At 43.6% G+C, this 15,215-nt stretch overlaps 1 protein-coding gene and 1 long non-coding RNA gene across 2 annotated transcripts in view; one reads left to right on the forward strand and one right to left on the reverse strand.

The window, feature by feature from the left end:
- LOC135916603 (fatty acid synthase-like) overlaps positions 1-15,215 on the forward strand; it is a 170,527-nt gene that overhangs the window by 73,485 nt on the left and 81,827 nt on the right. Inside the window, exon 15 of the mRNA XM_065450033.2 lies at positions 13,636-13,890. Within this exon, the coding sequence (XP_065306105.2) occupies positions 13,636-13,890 (255 nt within the window). The remainder of the gene's footprint in view (positions 1-13,635; positions 13,891-15,215) is intronic.
- Positions 1,359-9,276, reverse strand: LOC135916604 (uncharacterized). The gene is made up of 3 exons (XR_010568982.2): positions 8,997-9,276; positions 7,379-7,515; positions 1,359-2,253 (listed from the first exon to the last, which is right to left on the reverse strand). It is a non-coding gene; the product is annotated as an uncharacterized lncRNA (long non-coding RNA).

Consider the following 15,215-nt stretch of genomic DNA (forward strand, 5'->3'; position numbering starts at 1 on the left):
TGTCCCATGGGTGACACCCTTTTTGGGTGTATTGCTACACCTCAAGCAAAGGGTGCAAATTAACACCCTACAAGAGAAGGGGTGTTAATATGACGTCACCTCGCCCATGGGTGTAAAGCTAACAACACCCTTTCTATATGGGGTGTAGCAGAGACACCACCCTTTCAATATGGGTGTAGCATGGACAACACGCTTCCAAAAGGGTGTTATCCCTGCAAGTATTTTAGCGTTCACTACAGCCATGTAGTTAATGGGCAGATTAGCTGTTGTGAATGCTGCCTAGCCTTAGCTACGGTACTACCTTGTTCAGTATGAGCCAGAATCTGTGAGGCGTCGTCATATTGCGCTTCTGGTCCGTCATGTGGTAGCATAACGTGCGACCCTTTCAGGCAAACAATTGAAGGTTTCACCATTGCAGCAAGGCACACAGACCATGCTTTTCGTAATCTTCCTCTGCAGTGATAGTACACTGCCGGTCGGATGCAGAGCGCAATAACAATGCGCGCTGCACTAAGGACACAGGATCTCCCGCACCTTGGTGCACCAGTACTTATAACCCCGTGGAAACAGCACACAGCCAAAAGCATAGTTACATGCATTTCAGAAATAATTAAAAACCTCCACTTTTCTTGGTCAAACATTTTCGCAACACCAGCTCAACCAGGAGGGAAAGACACCACAGCTCGTTGTTGTAGCTCATATTGAATGCAATAGAGCACAAGCAATGCATGGATTGGCGACGGTAACAAGTACAGTACTACAGAAGCATATGTTTGCCTGTCAAACAGTTTTTTGCCGTTTTAAGCACACATTTTACACCTCTATTCATCAAAGTTGTCATTTATCGCCACGGGATGCTTCTACTACTACTTTGACACATGACTTAAAGGTAGCACTCAAAGCCAAAGAACAAAGTGCTTCCACGTCGAATCATGTTTCAGCATTTACGAACAAAACAGCATGTGTAGCTGTCCTTGCTGTTCAATATATAAGCATGCACTATTTCCTGAAATATATGTATGCTCCATTTACTGAAAGATACCTGCTTATACCCAATAACTTAGTTTATTTTTCACCATGTGCTTGCATTGAATATTGCAAAGGCATTGTAAGTTAAGCTACCAGAACAACAATCAGCTAGTCTAAGGTTACGTAATTGAACAACATCATTGTAAAATTTGTGACGAAATGTCAGAAGTATTTATTTCATTCAAGAGAAATGGTTACATAATAATGTTTGCACATTTTAAAAGTAAAATGAGTAAAACCATACCAATACAAAGACATAAGCACCGAATAATGGCACAGGCTTGCTCAATTAAATTTTAAGCAGAACAGTTTTTTCAAATAACCTCACTACTAAATATCACGTTTTCATTCGAAAAGCACTGCATCTTATTATAAAGCACAAAAATAACAGGTCACATAAGTAAGAACAAGTCTGAGTGTGTCTTTAACACAAGGATAAAAAGTTGGGCGAGTTGGTACAGTAACATGACCTTGGATTGTAGCGCGAAGTGGCATGGACACAGACTAGAAGCAGACAGGATGAGCGCTAACTCTCAACTAAATTTTTGCAAGCTAGTCTCTTATCAAGTATACCTGTAGGCATTGCAACCATTGTGCTCCCAAGATGCATGAGGCATTAGTCATTGCAGAGTTGTAAGGACATGACAATCCTAGGATGATTATGTTCTTGAGGCTTTTTTTCCCCACTTTCCATCTTTTGAAATGTGTATACTTTAGTCATGAATACAAAAATGCTACAACTGGCATGTGATAAGTTTTGCATCTTATTTCCTAGCAGCTCATTGAACCAAGCCACGATGACAAATTTAAATGCTGTTACCTCATCAGACATTCAAATTTCTTAAACACAAACAAAACCAGATAGGCATTAGAGTGAGCATCACTTAAATACATTACACTGGTTTAAAGATATTGCGCCACTTTGTGCCAGGTAAAAACGTTAGAAACATCAAAAATGTTAAGATTCTACGGCCAACCGTGAAAACTAAATAAAAAAAATCATTAAGCTTTCTTAAATGGGTACAGGAGCTTTACAACTAGCCGTCTTGGTGATGGACACGCAGATAGATGGGCAGCCATTCCACTGAGACGAGAATGTTGAGGGCTTCGCATGGAAGTCTGTGAGACACTGCAGAGTAGTTCTTGGTCCACATGAAGGAGGTTGCTTGCATACACGTCTGGGCCACCATACTGAATGCATGGTGTTACCGGAGCTTTTTCCCCCTGCATTGTGGTAAAAAAGCATGGTTAAGTTTATACGATATTTAATATGCAAAAAAAAGAGGCGAGACATGCAGACAGGACACGAGAGTAGAGAAGTGAACACGAACGCGAAAAACATGAAAAATTTCATTAAATCGTTTTATTAGATAAAATTTTTATACTATGTGTCATTCATTATGAGGGTTCATAACCGCAACACATTTAATATATAAGCAGGTAGAATTATCAGCTTGGTCAGTTTGTACAAGCTCGTTTGAGGCAAGAAATCGAGTTTCACAAACACAACCTCAACATTCTTGATTGAAAAAGGAACACTTCACATGACATGCAGTCCTGTGAGTGGAAATTGCACAGTTCAAGAAAAACAAATTAAAACTCACAGATCGATCCTGAAAAAGGAATAAGCACCTGCTACTGCAAAAAGCGAATTAATTGATAGGTTTTAGTAGCACAAGGGCATCTTTGGCCAATTAGCGCCAAGCCTATACTGCAAAAAATAAACTTAGTGCATCTTTACAAAGCAAATATATAAAGATGACTAATGCCTCTCTGCACTACAGTTGCTTTGCTCTAGCGTGAAGTCATTTTAATGCATGCACACGTACATACACATGCTACACCCAAGTGTAACAGCTGCAGAATTAAAATTGGGCATCAACAAAGTCGCAACATTTAACCATTGATCCCAAGCTGTACTAGTGACTGGAGGTAGTACCAATATCGCCAATGACGAGTTGCACTCTTTCTGCCCGATGTTATGCTGCTCGTATTGTCAAAGATGAGTTACAGTCGGCATTGAGGGAAAGCTGCCCTCAAGAGCAGCTCTTATTTTTGTGTTATTTCTAACCAGAGACCAATGAAGTAATATATTTTTAGAATGAGAATGACGCCGAAAAATTGAGTACGTAAAAAATTTGGTGCATTTTTCCGGAATTAACTTGGGGGTTAACGGCTAAAGCGGCAATCCAGACACTAGAACAAGTTTTGACATGTTTGTTACCAGTGAATGCTAGAAAATATGTTGGCATTCTGTAGTTTTGTCCAACAATGCAAAAGGGATTCTTAATAACTGATGAAATAAATGGAAAAGTATCATGAAGTATATTTCGTGAATGTAACGCAGAATCACTCAACTTCTGTTACTATATAATCTCCACTAGATTAACCTGCACTTTCTGAACTAGTTCAGGAGGTGCTGAATTTCACTCCTCATTCCACCAGTTCAACGTGGCAGCACCTGCACGTTGTGATTCGTTTTACTTAGTGCAGGCTTTGTACAGGGCGAGTTCACAGCATTCCCTGCACTTGGCCGAAAGGTAGTGCATGTTTACGCAGCAGGTGTGGTGCCGCTTCTGCACGAGTGAGGCGCAGAAATCAGAGTTTCATACAATAATTACTAGAGGGAACTCTGACGTTAGTGTCCACAGGAGATCAAACAAGAACGGCTGTAGCAGCATGGAAATTATGGGAAGTACATGGATTTGCCTAAACTTCATCTGTTTGGCTTCAAACGGCTTTGTGACTTTGTAAACTAGTCATTCTCAACAATATACTGTGTAATAAATAAATAAACATGAAAATCGTCCGACGACAGGATTCAGACACAGGAACTCTAGAACAGAAGTCTGATATTGAAACCATTAAGCCACGGAGGCATGTAACGACAAGCGAGTGCAACGCCCTGATGAATTTATCGCGGGCATACCAGTGCCTTGAGACGCTTGGCGCCCTTCGATTTGGCTACCTGGACAAGCTCAATTGTTGCAATTAATAGCAATTGTGCGTGTTGATGCCGTCTTCTGCACTTCGAAGAGTATAGACTGCGCTGAAATTTACGGCAATGATATTTATATAGCGTATAATATACGAAGCCACAAGAACGTCTGAATTCACAAGCACGATTATCCGACAAATCCATGTGCTTCCCATCATTCCCATGGTGGTACGACTGCAGCGCCAGAGTTCCCTCTAGTAATTACTGTAAGAAACTCTATGGCAGAAATAACCGAAGTGCCTCGCATTTTGTTCTGGAGTAATAAACTAAGTTTTGCTGGTCCCATAAATCTTACTGGTCATTAATTCCAAGTTTTAGTGCAGTCACATGTCTAGTAACCAATTGTGGTATTTTGCATAAACATTGCAAAGCCAACTGTGGTGAATGTTCACCCTGGTAAATTGTTTATGATGGAGTAGCATAGACTACTGAAGCAATCTCTGGAAGGCAAGTCAAGTAATTTTCTTATTAGCAGCCTCTAAACAGCATTCGAGCTTATGACACATGCACCTCAGATATGCAAATATTTCCTTGACTCAGCAAGAAGCGATGCTTCATGTTCCACGAGGCTACCTCTATCAAAGCAGTATTGGTGCTCTCTAAAAACAATGCCAATGCATATTATCCAAATATTTTTCAGGGGCAACAGTTATGCCTGAAATCATGCTAGATTAGTTTTTTTAAACACATGCTCAGACCATGTTAGAAGTGCTTCTTAAAATCCTCCTATTTATTAGACTAGTCATATATCTGTACACAAAGGCTACTAATTAGGTCCCATGCTATATCATCTTAACAAAAACTTCACTTAGTAATACACATGCTATGATAAGATTTGAGACCACATTGAGATACTGAACAAGGTGAATTCATTATTTTTAAAATGAAGCTCCTGTTCTTCCAAAGGAGAAGAAAGGATACTGAGGGTCAAAATTTTTCTGAATCACAGCTGGAAGATGCCAGGGAAGGCACGTGGAAACTTATTTGTAATTTTCTATTTAAATGTAGAAATGATAAAGGGAAATGAAAATGGTAAAAAAAACAAAACAACCAGGCATGGGGGGAGAACGAACCTACAGCCTTTGCATTAGGCATGCGATGCACTAACCACTGTGCCACCAAGGCAGCATTCAACCGTCCACAATGGCCCCTAAGATTGTCGACGCTCGAACACGGCAGTAGTACCACAGTGGTTAGTATATCACATGTGTAATGTGAAGGTTATGGGTCCGTTCTCCACCCACAGGTGGATATCTTTTAATCCACTTTCACTTACCCAGAATTTATCATTTCTATACTTCATATAAAAAAACTTAACACATGTTCCTGTATGCTTTCCTTGGCCTCATTATCTGCTGGCTTCTTCCAGTTCTGTTACTTCCAACACTTATACATATTCTAATCTGGTAAGTAAACAGTTCTGCATGATGCTAGAATACAATATAAACATTATTGCATGGCAGTGTTATGTAGAATGCCTTACATTGCCCAGGCAAGGTGTATTTATGTCAATCTGAAAAAAAAAATATTTCCACTCTAGGCAGAAATGCTGTGTACTGCTGTGTGCAACAGGGTTTAACGAAAACAACTTGTTCAGAAATAAAGCCACCAAACAACGAGGAAACATGAAAACTAGATGAAAATTTGTGCAGTTGCATGTTAAAAATTTAGCACAGCAACAGATAAAGACATAATGAAGGAAGCGCGAGGATGGTTTATTTTGGACACACGAGGCAATATACTTGAAAGATGCATATGAGCTTACACGTGGAGAAATATTGTTTATGTAGTAGCTAAACTACGAACAGGCCTAGAACACACTGATACAAGGTGTCGAGCATGTCAATCTTATCATGCCCTTAAGTCAAAGAAACATGGCTGTTTCTCATGATTCGCTACACATGGCTGGCTTACACAACTTAGCCACTTCTATATATGCCTTGTAATTACCAGGTGGTCTGTATAACACATGCAAGCTTTAAATATGTACAACTGCAACGTAGCTGGACAGCACCAAGGTAATGTCGTTTGCCATCGTTTTGAGAAAGTGAAACCAATTCTTGCATTTTTCGTAATTAGGTAATTAGTTAGCAACGATTACTTAACTGCTCAAATATTATATTCAAAGCAAAAGTGTCAGTGCGAAAATTGTAGAGCACCCTGAAAAATTCCCAATCCAGCTTTCTACTGCTCAATAGGTGCAACAAATGTTTCTTTCAAGCTTGAAAGAAGCCAGTGAACACATGCAAGTGCCGTGCAACTAACCGCTCGTGCACCTGAACACCATTTGGCTCCTCCTTTCATGCTTGAAAAAAAACTTTTTGAAAAGAATATTTTAGAAATTGATTAATTATTGACTATGTTTTAGGCAAAATGCATGAAATAGTGTGACTGCCACCTCCATTTTCGGCGACATGAATTGACTCCATTTCATGTCCAAATCCAGCTATACATGGTGCGTGTTTTGAGCTGGTTCTGTAATTTAGGCTGGTTTTGACTAATTGAAGCTTCGCACTTTAATAATGGAGTCAGGTTAAAAAGAAATTGGTACATAAACAGTCGCTGTCAGTACTCCATACTCCTTTAACTTAGTGCAAAGTGCTTGTGAGCCAAGAAGTTGGTAGTTCTAAGCAGTATTTCTCATTTTGACCTAGTGTTATAGCCCACTTACTATGATGCCATGCTGCTCAGTCATGCTGGTCCCAGCTTCAATCTAGGCCATGACAGCTGCCCTCCAATGAGGCTAAAATGCAATAACGCTTATGCACTTATATTCAGGTGTACATTAAAGAAGGCCAGGTTCCCAAAACTTCAGGCTGTGACTTTGGTATGTAAAAGCCCATAATTTAATTTTAATATCTAAAGGTGCTTTATTAGGAGCAGGGGCATCATTTTGAGCTTTTACTGCACTGCCATGGCACCAAGAAGCTCTAAGTAAATAAAACAATTTCATAGACAATGTACATATCTTGAAAACATTTACAAACACTTCTCTGCATGCACCTCTGTTGCTGTTATATTTAGATCCGTATGCCAAGGCGGGTTATGATGTTAGAACTTGTTTCAAACTTGTTTTTTTACCGCTTTAAAGTTGTTGGTTACCTTGCATCTCATTGTGTGTCGAACGCACATTTCAGTGCATCAATTTCTTCAGAAAGTGAACTCCTCTTTATTTATTTGTGCATGCAAAAAGGGTTCAGAAGAACTGCTTTCTGAAGGTCTGTATAAGAACAAAAAACAATTCTATGTAGGCTGCACAAAGAGAAAGGATTGGTTTGTAAATATGTTATTTAGTTCTTAAAAAAAGAGGCAGCTGTCAGTATTCTGTTCCAAAGTAAAAATTGGCCCTACCTGGCTCTGCTTCAGTTTCCGATGTTGATGGTCCATTCGGGGGCACTCAACTGAGAGGCTGCACTTTGGCGATGTCGGGTGTGCTGTCACCAGGCCCAAGGTCGATCGACAGCCTCACCAAAAGTCGAGTCCAAACGCTATAAAAGAAATATCATTTTGCTATCAGTTTTGTCATCTTGCGTGTTTCACACACGGCCGTCAGTGGAATATTTCGTCACTTGGATACTGAAAGAAATTCAAGCATTTTCTTTCTGGCAGCCAAGCTGATGATGATGATGTGTGGTGTTTTATGGCGCAAGGGCCACGTTTGGCCAAAGAGGGCCATGACAAGTGGTAATGTTGACGATGTATTATGGAAGATGTAACTTGGCTGTAAACTAGCCTAAAAATTGTCGCTGTAAAGTGCGTAAAATCTACGTGCTATAAAATTCTGGCGATGACTAATGACAAATAGTATGAACATTAAAATCCATCGTGGAAGAATGATGCAAAATAGAAAATATACAGGATGGTAAAATTACTTGGAGCACTGCTGCCTCGCCAGAGCCCTTGAAACACAAGGGCCTAGAGGCATGTGCTATACGAAAGAGCTATCACAGCAGCATCCTCTGAAGAGAGGACGGCAGCCAAGCTGAATACACAGTAAATGGAGAACATTAAAGAGCAAATGCAGTTGTCACATTAGATTGATCAAGTACAGCAGAAATGGAAAATAAATCAGTGATACTCTGTTGGCTTTGAATGCAAGAAACGTAAAAACAGGAACTTGCAGCCACGCCACATTGAATTTCCTGCGTTTGCTACACCTCACAAGTTTGGCATCGTCCGGTACTCGGGGATAGTAACCGCTTAAAATCAAGATGAACGAGCGTCGGCATAAATTAACAGGATACTTAACCAGGCAATATTGGCGCATAAAACAACTCACGTAGCGAAGCTACTGTCAATTACCCGATGACGCATCTGCGGGCGAATTCAAAAAGGAAAGAGTTTCACTTGTTTCACGCCTACTAAGCTAAGACAGAATTCGAGTTTCTTACTAAACTATACTGGATATTTACGCTCCGAATAAAACGCTGGAAATTTTGTTACGTCACATTGCATACGTATGAAAGTGAGGAAATTGCTTTTGTTGTATTCTGCCCAGACGGCATGTAGCAGCTACCTCTCATGCAACAAAAGCATGAAAGTGGTACTCGTGACACCGAAAACAAGCATATACAGCGCCAACGCTACGCCCCTTGGAGTTGGAACTAAGCACGATAAAGCCAGTTAGTTTTCTAGCTTTCATAACGCCATGAACACGACCAAACATCGAGCGAAACAACTCTCTGCTCTCGAAAATTATTACCGCTTCCATTTATATACTTATCGCTGCCACAAGCAAAAGTCAATGGGCTAGCTGTCCACAAGCCGCAGATTAGACTGACAGCAACATATTACGGTAACGTAAAACAATTTCCACGCTAACTTAGCAGCCGCGGTGTGCTCTAAATGCCAAAGTTCTCGTTTGCCGCTCGAAATTCACACCATGACGACGGGCACTGCATCTTTCACATGAAATATTGCACGCTTTGCGCCGGAGCTCAATAGGAGGGCGAAACGCATTTGCACGTACCTGAAATCCGCATGCCGGAAAGCCGTTGACGCTTCCGAGAACAGGGCGCACAGCCATACACCCGTACGGCGGCTTGACTTGGACGTGAGGCACTTCTACCAAACATTTCACATGCGACATGCTTCACACCGATTGCACGAACACCAAAAAATGACGCAGGCCGCATTGCGACGCCGAGCAGACGTGCATCCACCGATGAGCTGCGTGCGCGGATTGCAGAGAACAAAGCCATACAAAACGTTAGGCGCGAGAAGATGGCGGCTCTCGTTGCGAAGACGAAGCGAACGAAGCAATGACGCGCGAATGAATGTTGCCAACAAGGTAAATGTACCTGGTAGCGAAGCTTCCATAGGAGCCCATACGTTCAAAACATGGCGGTCCATCGCCGGTTCATGGGGCTTAGCGCCATCTGTATGTGGTGGGAACACTTCCGGCGGAAGAAAAAATAACGCGACGCCATGTCCGTTAAAAGCAGAAGTGACGTCATTTTGTTTTCGAAGGCGCGAAATTTGTTTTGTTGTTCTTCCTTTGGAGCTATATATTCAAATACCCCGCCATTCGACTTGATGGGCGTTTCGAGCTTTCAGCGTGGAAAGCGATGCAGGAAAAGGCCAGCCGTACGGTTGTCGAAATCGCATCCCTGCGCAGAACATACTTTCTTTGGAGGCCGACGAAAGCTCTAGGTGTAGAGTGCTGATCCTATTGTCGGATGCCAAGTCCGTCGGCCAGCGCAGTCGCACGAAAACAACTACACAATTATCTGGCGGTCGCAACTCACTACTTTTGACTGAACAGATTAAGAAGCAATGAAGCTACCCGCGTCACCAAGTTCAGACAAACTTCGACAAGCAAGAAAGCACAAATTGTGAGGGGGGCGTATTTCAGCAGGTGATACGAGTGCGCCTTTCTGCCCATTTCAAGACGTGCATTGCACTGCGAGTGATAGTGGCGTCAACGCCCCCTGTAGCGATGGGCGCTGAAAAAAAATGCATTTAATAATAATAATAAAATTAAACGTATTTTTTTAACTCATCACGAACATATAAAATTGACTAGGAATTTTATTTTCGTTGAATGAATCTAACGTGTCTCGTTTGAATTAAAAAAGGCGTTTTTCTTTCCAAATGTTTGTTCCCTCCAAACATAGTCGCGCTTCGATCGCTACTCCCATAAGCCCCCATGCTGATGTCGGTGACAATCTGTACTGAACCGCTTTTCGCCCGAAGCTTCGCGACCTATTTGAATCGGCCTTGGTTGCCAACTGTTGGTTCCGCGTTATGCCGGCGGTGGTGGCTTTAGTGGCGTGTGTTGCGGCTGTCTAATTTTTTATTTCTTTTTCCCAAACAGTATAATTAAGATCAGTTATTTGTTTGAATTTTTAACTGTGTCATTTGGCATTATCTTTGTCTTTTTATGCTATTAAGCGGCCAATTAGGGCCTCCCAGGTTCGCGCGCGCCAGCTGCGCGCGCAAATCTCAGAGGCCATAAGAGAACTCGTTAGGAGATGCCGTTCTTGTCGTTAACGTTTCATCATCGTTTCTTCAACTGAGATAGGTAGTGTCCCTTTTCCCGGGGTTGGGAGGGGGCGATCAAGACGGCATCGCTCCGCGGGGCGCCGAGGAGTGGGTTGGTGTTGGTTCTTATCGCGAAATTCGCGAACCCTGCAATTTTTTTTATAACGTAAGCATTTCTATACTTCTCCAACAAGAAAAAACATCCGTCCGTCAGTCCGTACCACACGATACGTTTCAAAATAGAACCCGCAACAGCGAGTGAATTCACCTTCGTGCTAGCTCTCGCTTCAACGCGACCGAAGCGGCGAGAACACTGCGCTCACGAAGCTCTCAGCCCATGCCGCACTATGCGCTTTTCGCAGAACACTTTCAAGATAGGTGTACGCGCGTCTGTTTTCAAAGCGAAGTAAACGGTGCGAACACAGCGCGGGAAGGTTTCAGCAGTGGGCACACTCTGTCCACAATGCAGTTCGCTTTCAAGATACGGTTCGCGCGGCCGTGCCACAAGCAGCCGCCGCCGGAGAACGGTTGATAATGTTTCGGCGCGGATGAGGAGGGCTAAAGAGCGATAACAGCTCAAAACGAACGGAACGTCACCAGCGCGCCTGGCCCCGCCACCTGCAGTACTTTGCTTGCGCCGCCGACCAGAGCAGCTCGTGTCGCCGCAGCGCTGTCACTTATACTTGTCGGCTCAAGTCTCATAACATTGATAACGACATGGACTGCGTGTAGATGAGGAAGAGTCACAATGCTTACGCACACTTAGACAAATCCGAGAGGAGTTCCGGTGTGATTTTTTTTTTTACCGGAAATGTACAGTGAGCGGTGGGACCCAGAGTTGACAATGCCTGTAAGAGGGGTGCCAAGCTTTTTTTTTTGTGAGAGTCTTGCCCAGCTCCCAAAGATCTGCTCAAGCTAAGACTTGCTGATGGCTGTATGGGTTTTTTTTATTGTCGCATGCCCTCGAACCGCCACAGATCCTACAGTGTAATGGCATTAGAGCAGTATTCACGTGCAAAGGGAAATGCAGCCGGTAATTGGGCTGCCTAAGGTTTGCGGCCCGGCGGCAGCTGCCCTCCCGTCCCCCGTTTCCGTTGACAAGTTACAGGGAGGGGTCTAGAGCAATCTTACACCCTCTCCCGACAGTGGCGTAACCAGAAAATTTTTTCGTGTGAGGGGGGGGGGTCCCAATTGGCCGTGGAGGGGGAAGGAGCGGGGCCATTGCCATAGCAGCAAAAATTTTACTGTTAGTGAGCGTTACAAGTGCCCGGCGTGCCCCACTTGGCTACGCCGCTACTAGCCCCCCTCCCTCCCCCCCGCGCAATCGACGCAAATCGAGCTATCAGAACGTGCATGACACACATGCATGACATAACATGAATGACATGCCGCGAAGCTAGCATGGATGTCGTCACGTCATCATCATCATCAGCTTATTCTGACGTCCATCGCAGGACGAAATCTTCTCCAGCGATCTCCAATACCCCTGTCTTGTGCTAACTGGTTCCACGTGTCTTCAAGTTTCCCAATTCCATCACGTCCACATTATTCTCTGCCGTCCTCGACTGTGCTTCCCTTCCCTTAGCACCCATTCTGCAACTCCAATAGACCAGCAGTTCTCTCCCTTACGCATTGCAATGTCTGCCCAGCACGACTTCTTCCTCATAATGTCAACCAGAATATCAGCTATCCCCGTTCGCTCTCTAATCCACATCGCTGTCTTCCAGTCTATTATCATCATGCCTAATAATTTTCATTGCATCGCTCGTTGCGCGGTCCTCAACGTCTTCCAAAGCTTCTTTGGTAACTTCCAAGTTTCGGCCCCATACGTAACTAACGGTAGAAAGCAATGGTTAGCAGTAAGCTCCCTGGTCATGATTTAGTAATGCCTGCCGTAAGCTCTCCAGCTAATATTTTATTTTTGTTAATTTCCTTGATCAGAGGCCCCTGCGACTAATTAAGCTCAATAAACGTATTTCTGCGCAGGTTCTAGAGGCTGACTGCCGACCATGACATTCGTTCTCTCGCCACGCTGCGGAACATTACTTTTCTCTTCTGCATACTAACTCTCAGTCAGACTTACACTTTCTTCGACATGTTCCTCAAACGTTTGTTGCAAATAGTCTGCAGTGTTGCTGAGTATGCCAATGTCATCTACAAACCGTAAGTTGGTGAGCTATTTACCGTTAGCCCTCACTTCTAACCATTCCCAGTCTAACTGGTTGCACACCTTTAAGCATTGAGTGATAGCATTGTAAATATTTTGCTATTGGTCATATGAAGCCTTTTGCAGATATCTGGCTATGCAAAGTCTGCGCGTTAGTGTCATCCGTTCGATATCAACATTCGTGGGAAACTTCGTTTTTGACCACTGTTCGGAGCCAGTGCGCTGCTGCCTAGGTGCCCCGATCTAATCATTCCAGCTACCTGATTCAAGCGCAGGTAGCGCGCGTTTCATGTACAGCCAATATCAACGCCTTAACTGGCAATGTTCATTTATCATATACTGTAAGCTTGTTCACTTACTCCCTTATAATTAGGGTGTAAATTAGAAAGACTGTGGGTGTTCCAAGGGTGTTTTCTTGTTGAACGCCCTTTTGCGCTGAAAAAGGGTGTTTCAAGGGTGTTTGCAAGGGGTGAAAAGATGAATACACCCGCATTACACCCATAAGGGTGTGAAAATTTTAAGAGTGTAGTGCGTGATCCTACCAATTAGGCAACTTGCTCTCCTACTCCACTAGTGCACCTGCTATTTCTTCGTCTGCTTTTTGCCCCCTCCTGGATTTTAGCATGTGAGATAGGGCAACGTCCATCAAAATAGGGCGAAGTCGCTAAAGAAAGTTGTCACTTTAAAAGCAGCTTGTAGTTTTATCCTTTCTTATGCGGCTTAGATAATATCTCACCAATGCAAAATCTACTCCGTTTCGTTGCTTCACTCGGTGGGAAAATGATAATAGCATCATTATGGCTGGAAAGTTGCAAAATCACAGTGTGAAAAAGTAATTAAAAGCCGAAAGGACAACAAACAGACATTTGCAAAACCATCGGTTGCGTGTCGACATGAATGTTCTTCAAGATGCTAGCATGATTCGTAAAGCTGAATCCGCTTTCACGCTTGACTGAAGGTACCGTGCGGTATCTCGTGAACATCATTCGAACATCCGGGGAGTTCGAGATCTCCGAGGCAGGAACGGTGGTCGCGAGCGGCTCCATTCGTCTGGCTGCGGAGAACGAGAAGCTCCTCGACGAAGAAGCGCTGGCCACGCCAACCGACACGCTGGCCTACGAGCTCGAAGCTGAAGACATCTACAAGGAGTTCCGGCTACGGGGCTACGAGTACCACGGCGTATTTCAGGGCACAACAAAAGCTGAAATACATAGTAAGTATTGCGCTGTTGTCTATATTGTAACGCAGTAGCGACGGTGAACAATACAGCGGTAAAACTATGAATGGCTAAACTAACTTTCTATTGCTCGGACTTGTGCCCACAAAAGCGAGTTACACTCAAAGCACAGCAATAGCGGCGAAAGCGGTCGGCAATCGCCGAAATCTCATCGGCGGGTCAAGCGCGTCGGCTTTTATACATACGTCTTTGAAAGTTCCAGGGTAATCGCTGGTGCCTGCGTGTCTTCCAGAAAGTGCTACACAATTCGCTTCGCGCATACATGCAATCAGATTATACAAAGTTCCGTTACAACAGACAAGGGGTAAACCCATCGATAACATTCGAGAAACTTCCGATAGGTACAGGTGCGCCCAGCGCTGATCGATAATATTAAATAGACGATAGAACGCTGCCACCCGATAAAGATAAACAAGTATACGTGCCAATTTTTAGCCGTCTGCATTTCTGCAAATTGTCTTTTAAGGGTTTGAAAATATCAGGTTTGGTACGATGAGGGCAGAGAGCCAGTTTTGTTTAAACTTCCGGAAACGGTACCTTTCAAAACTGTATTACTAGCGGCGATGCACTCCTTATATTACACACACAAACACACACACACACACACATACACACACACACACACACACGCACGCACGCACGCACACACACACACGCACACGCCCGCACATGTTTGTATATAGCTCGAATAGTAGGGTCGCATATTTATTCTGCCATAAATGAAAGTGGGCTAACCTGGCCCTGATGTGTAAATTGAACACTCAGCGATAAGGACACCCATGTAAAGAAACGACCAAGCTTAACTTGCGAGTGCTTCAGTACGTAGCGTGCAACATTGAGTGCGCGGGAAGACATCGCGCATTAAGACATCCCGCTTCTCGGCTCACTCTCGCAACCTTTCCTTGGCATCCGTCGTCTTATTGAACTTGGACTTTATAGGGTGTGACCTGCCGGCGGTGACATAGCAGCTATGGCGTTGCGCGGTGTTACCACAAGGTAACAACGCAGCATATCCTCAGGTACTCCGCAGAATGTGCGCTGCAAATTACCAAAATTTGTTTCCAATGATGCACTACAGGAAGAGGTAATGTTGGCCTCAATTTCGTGCACATTTTCATTTACTGATGACAAGAAAATTCTTCAACATGTTTTATAGTCGCAGCGCCTTCCGCTCCAGCAGAACAAAACAGCGTAATTTATAAGCTGGTGCACGAGACAATTTGCTCTCCTAACTTCTCTCTGCTGTCTTGTCAACGTCTTCATTTCGGTGTAGCCGACTTTCCTCGTTACACTCGGCTGTT

This window comes from Dermacentor albipictus, chromosome 2 (assembly GCF_038994185.2).
Source record: "Dermacentor albipictus isolate Rhodes 1998 colony chromosome 2, USDA_Dalb.pri_finalv2, whole genome shotgun sequence".
Lineage (NCBI taxonomy): Eukaryota > Metazoa > Arthropoda > Arachnida > Ixodida > Ixodidae > Dermacentor > Dermacentor albipictus.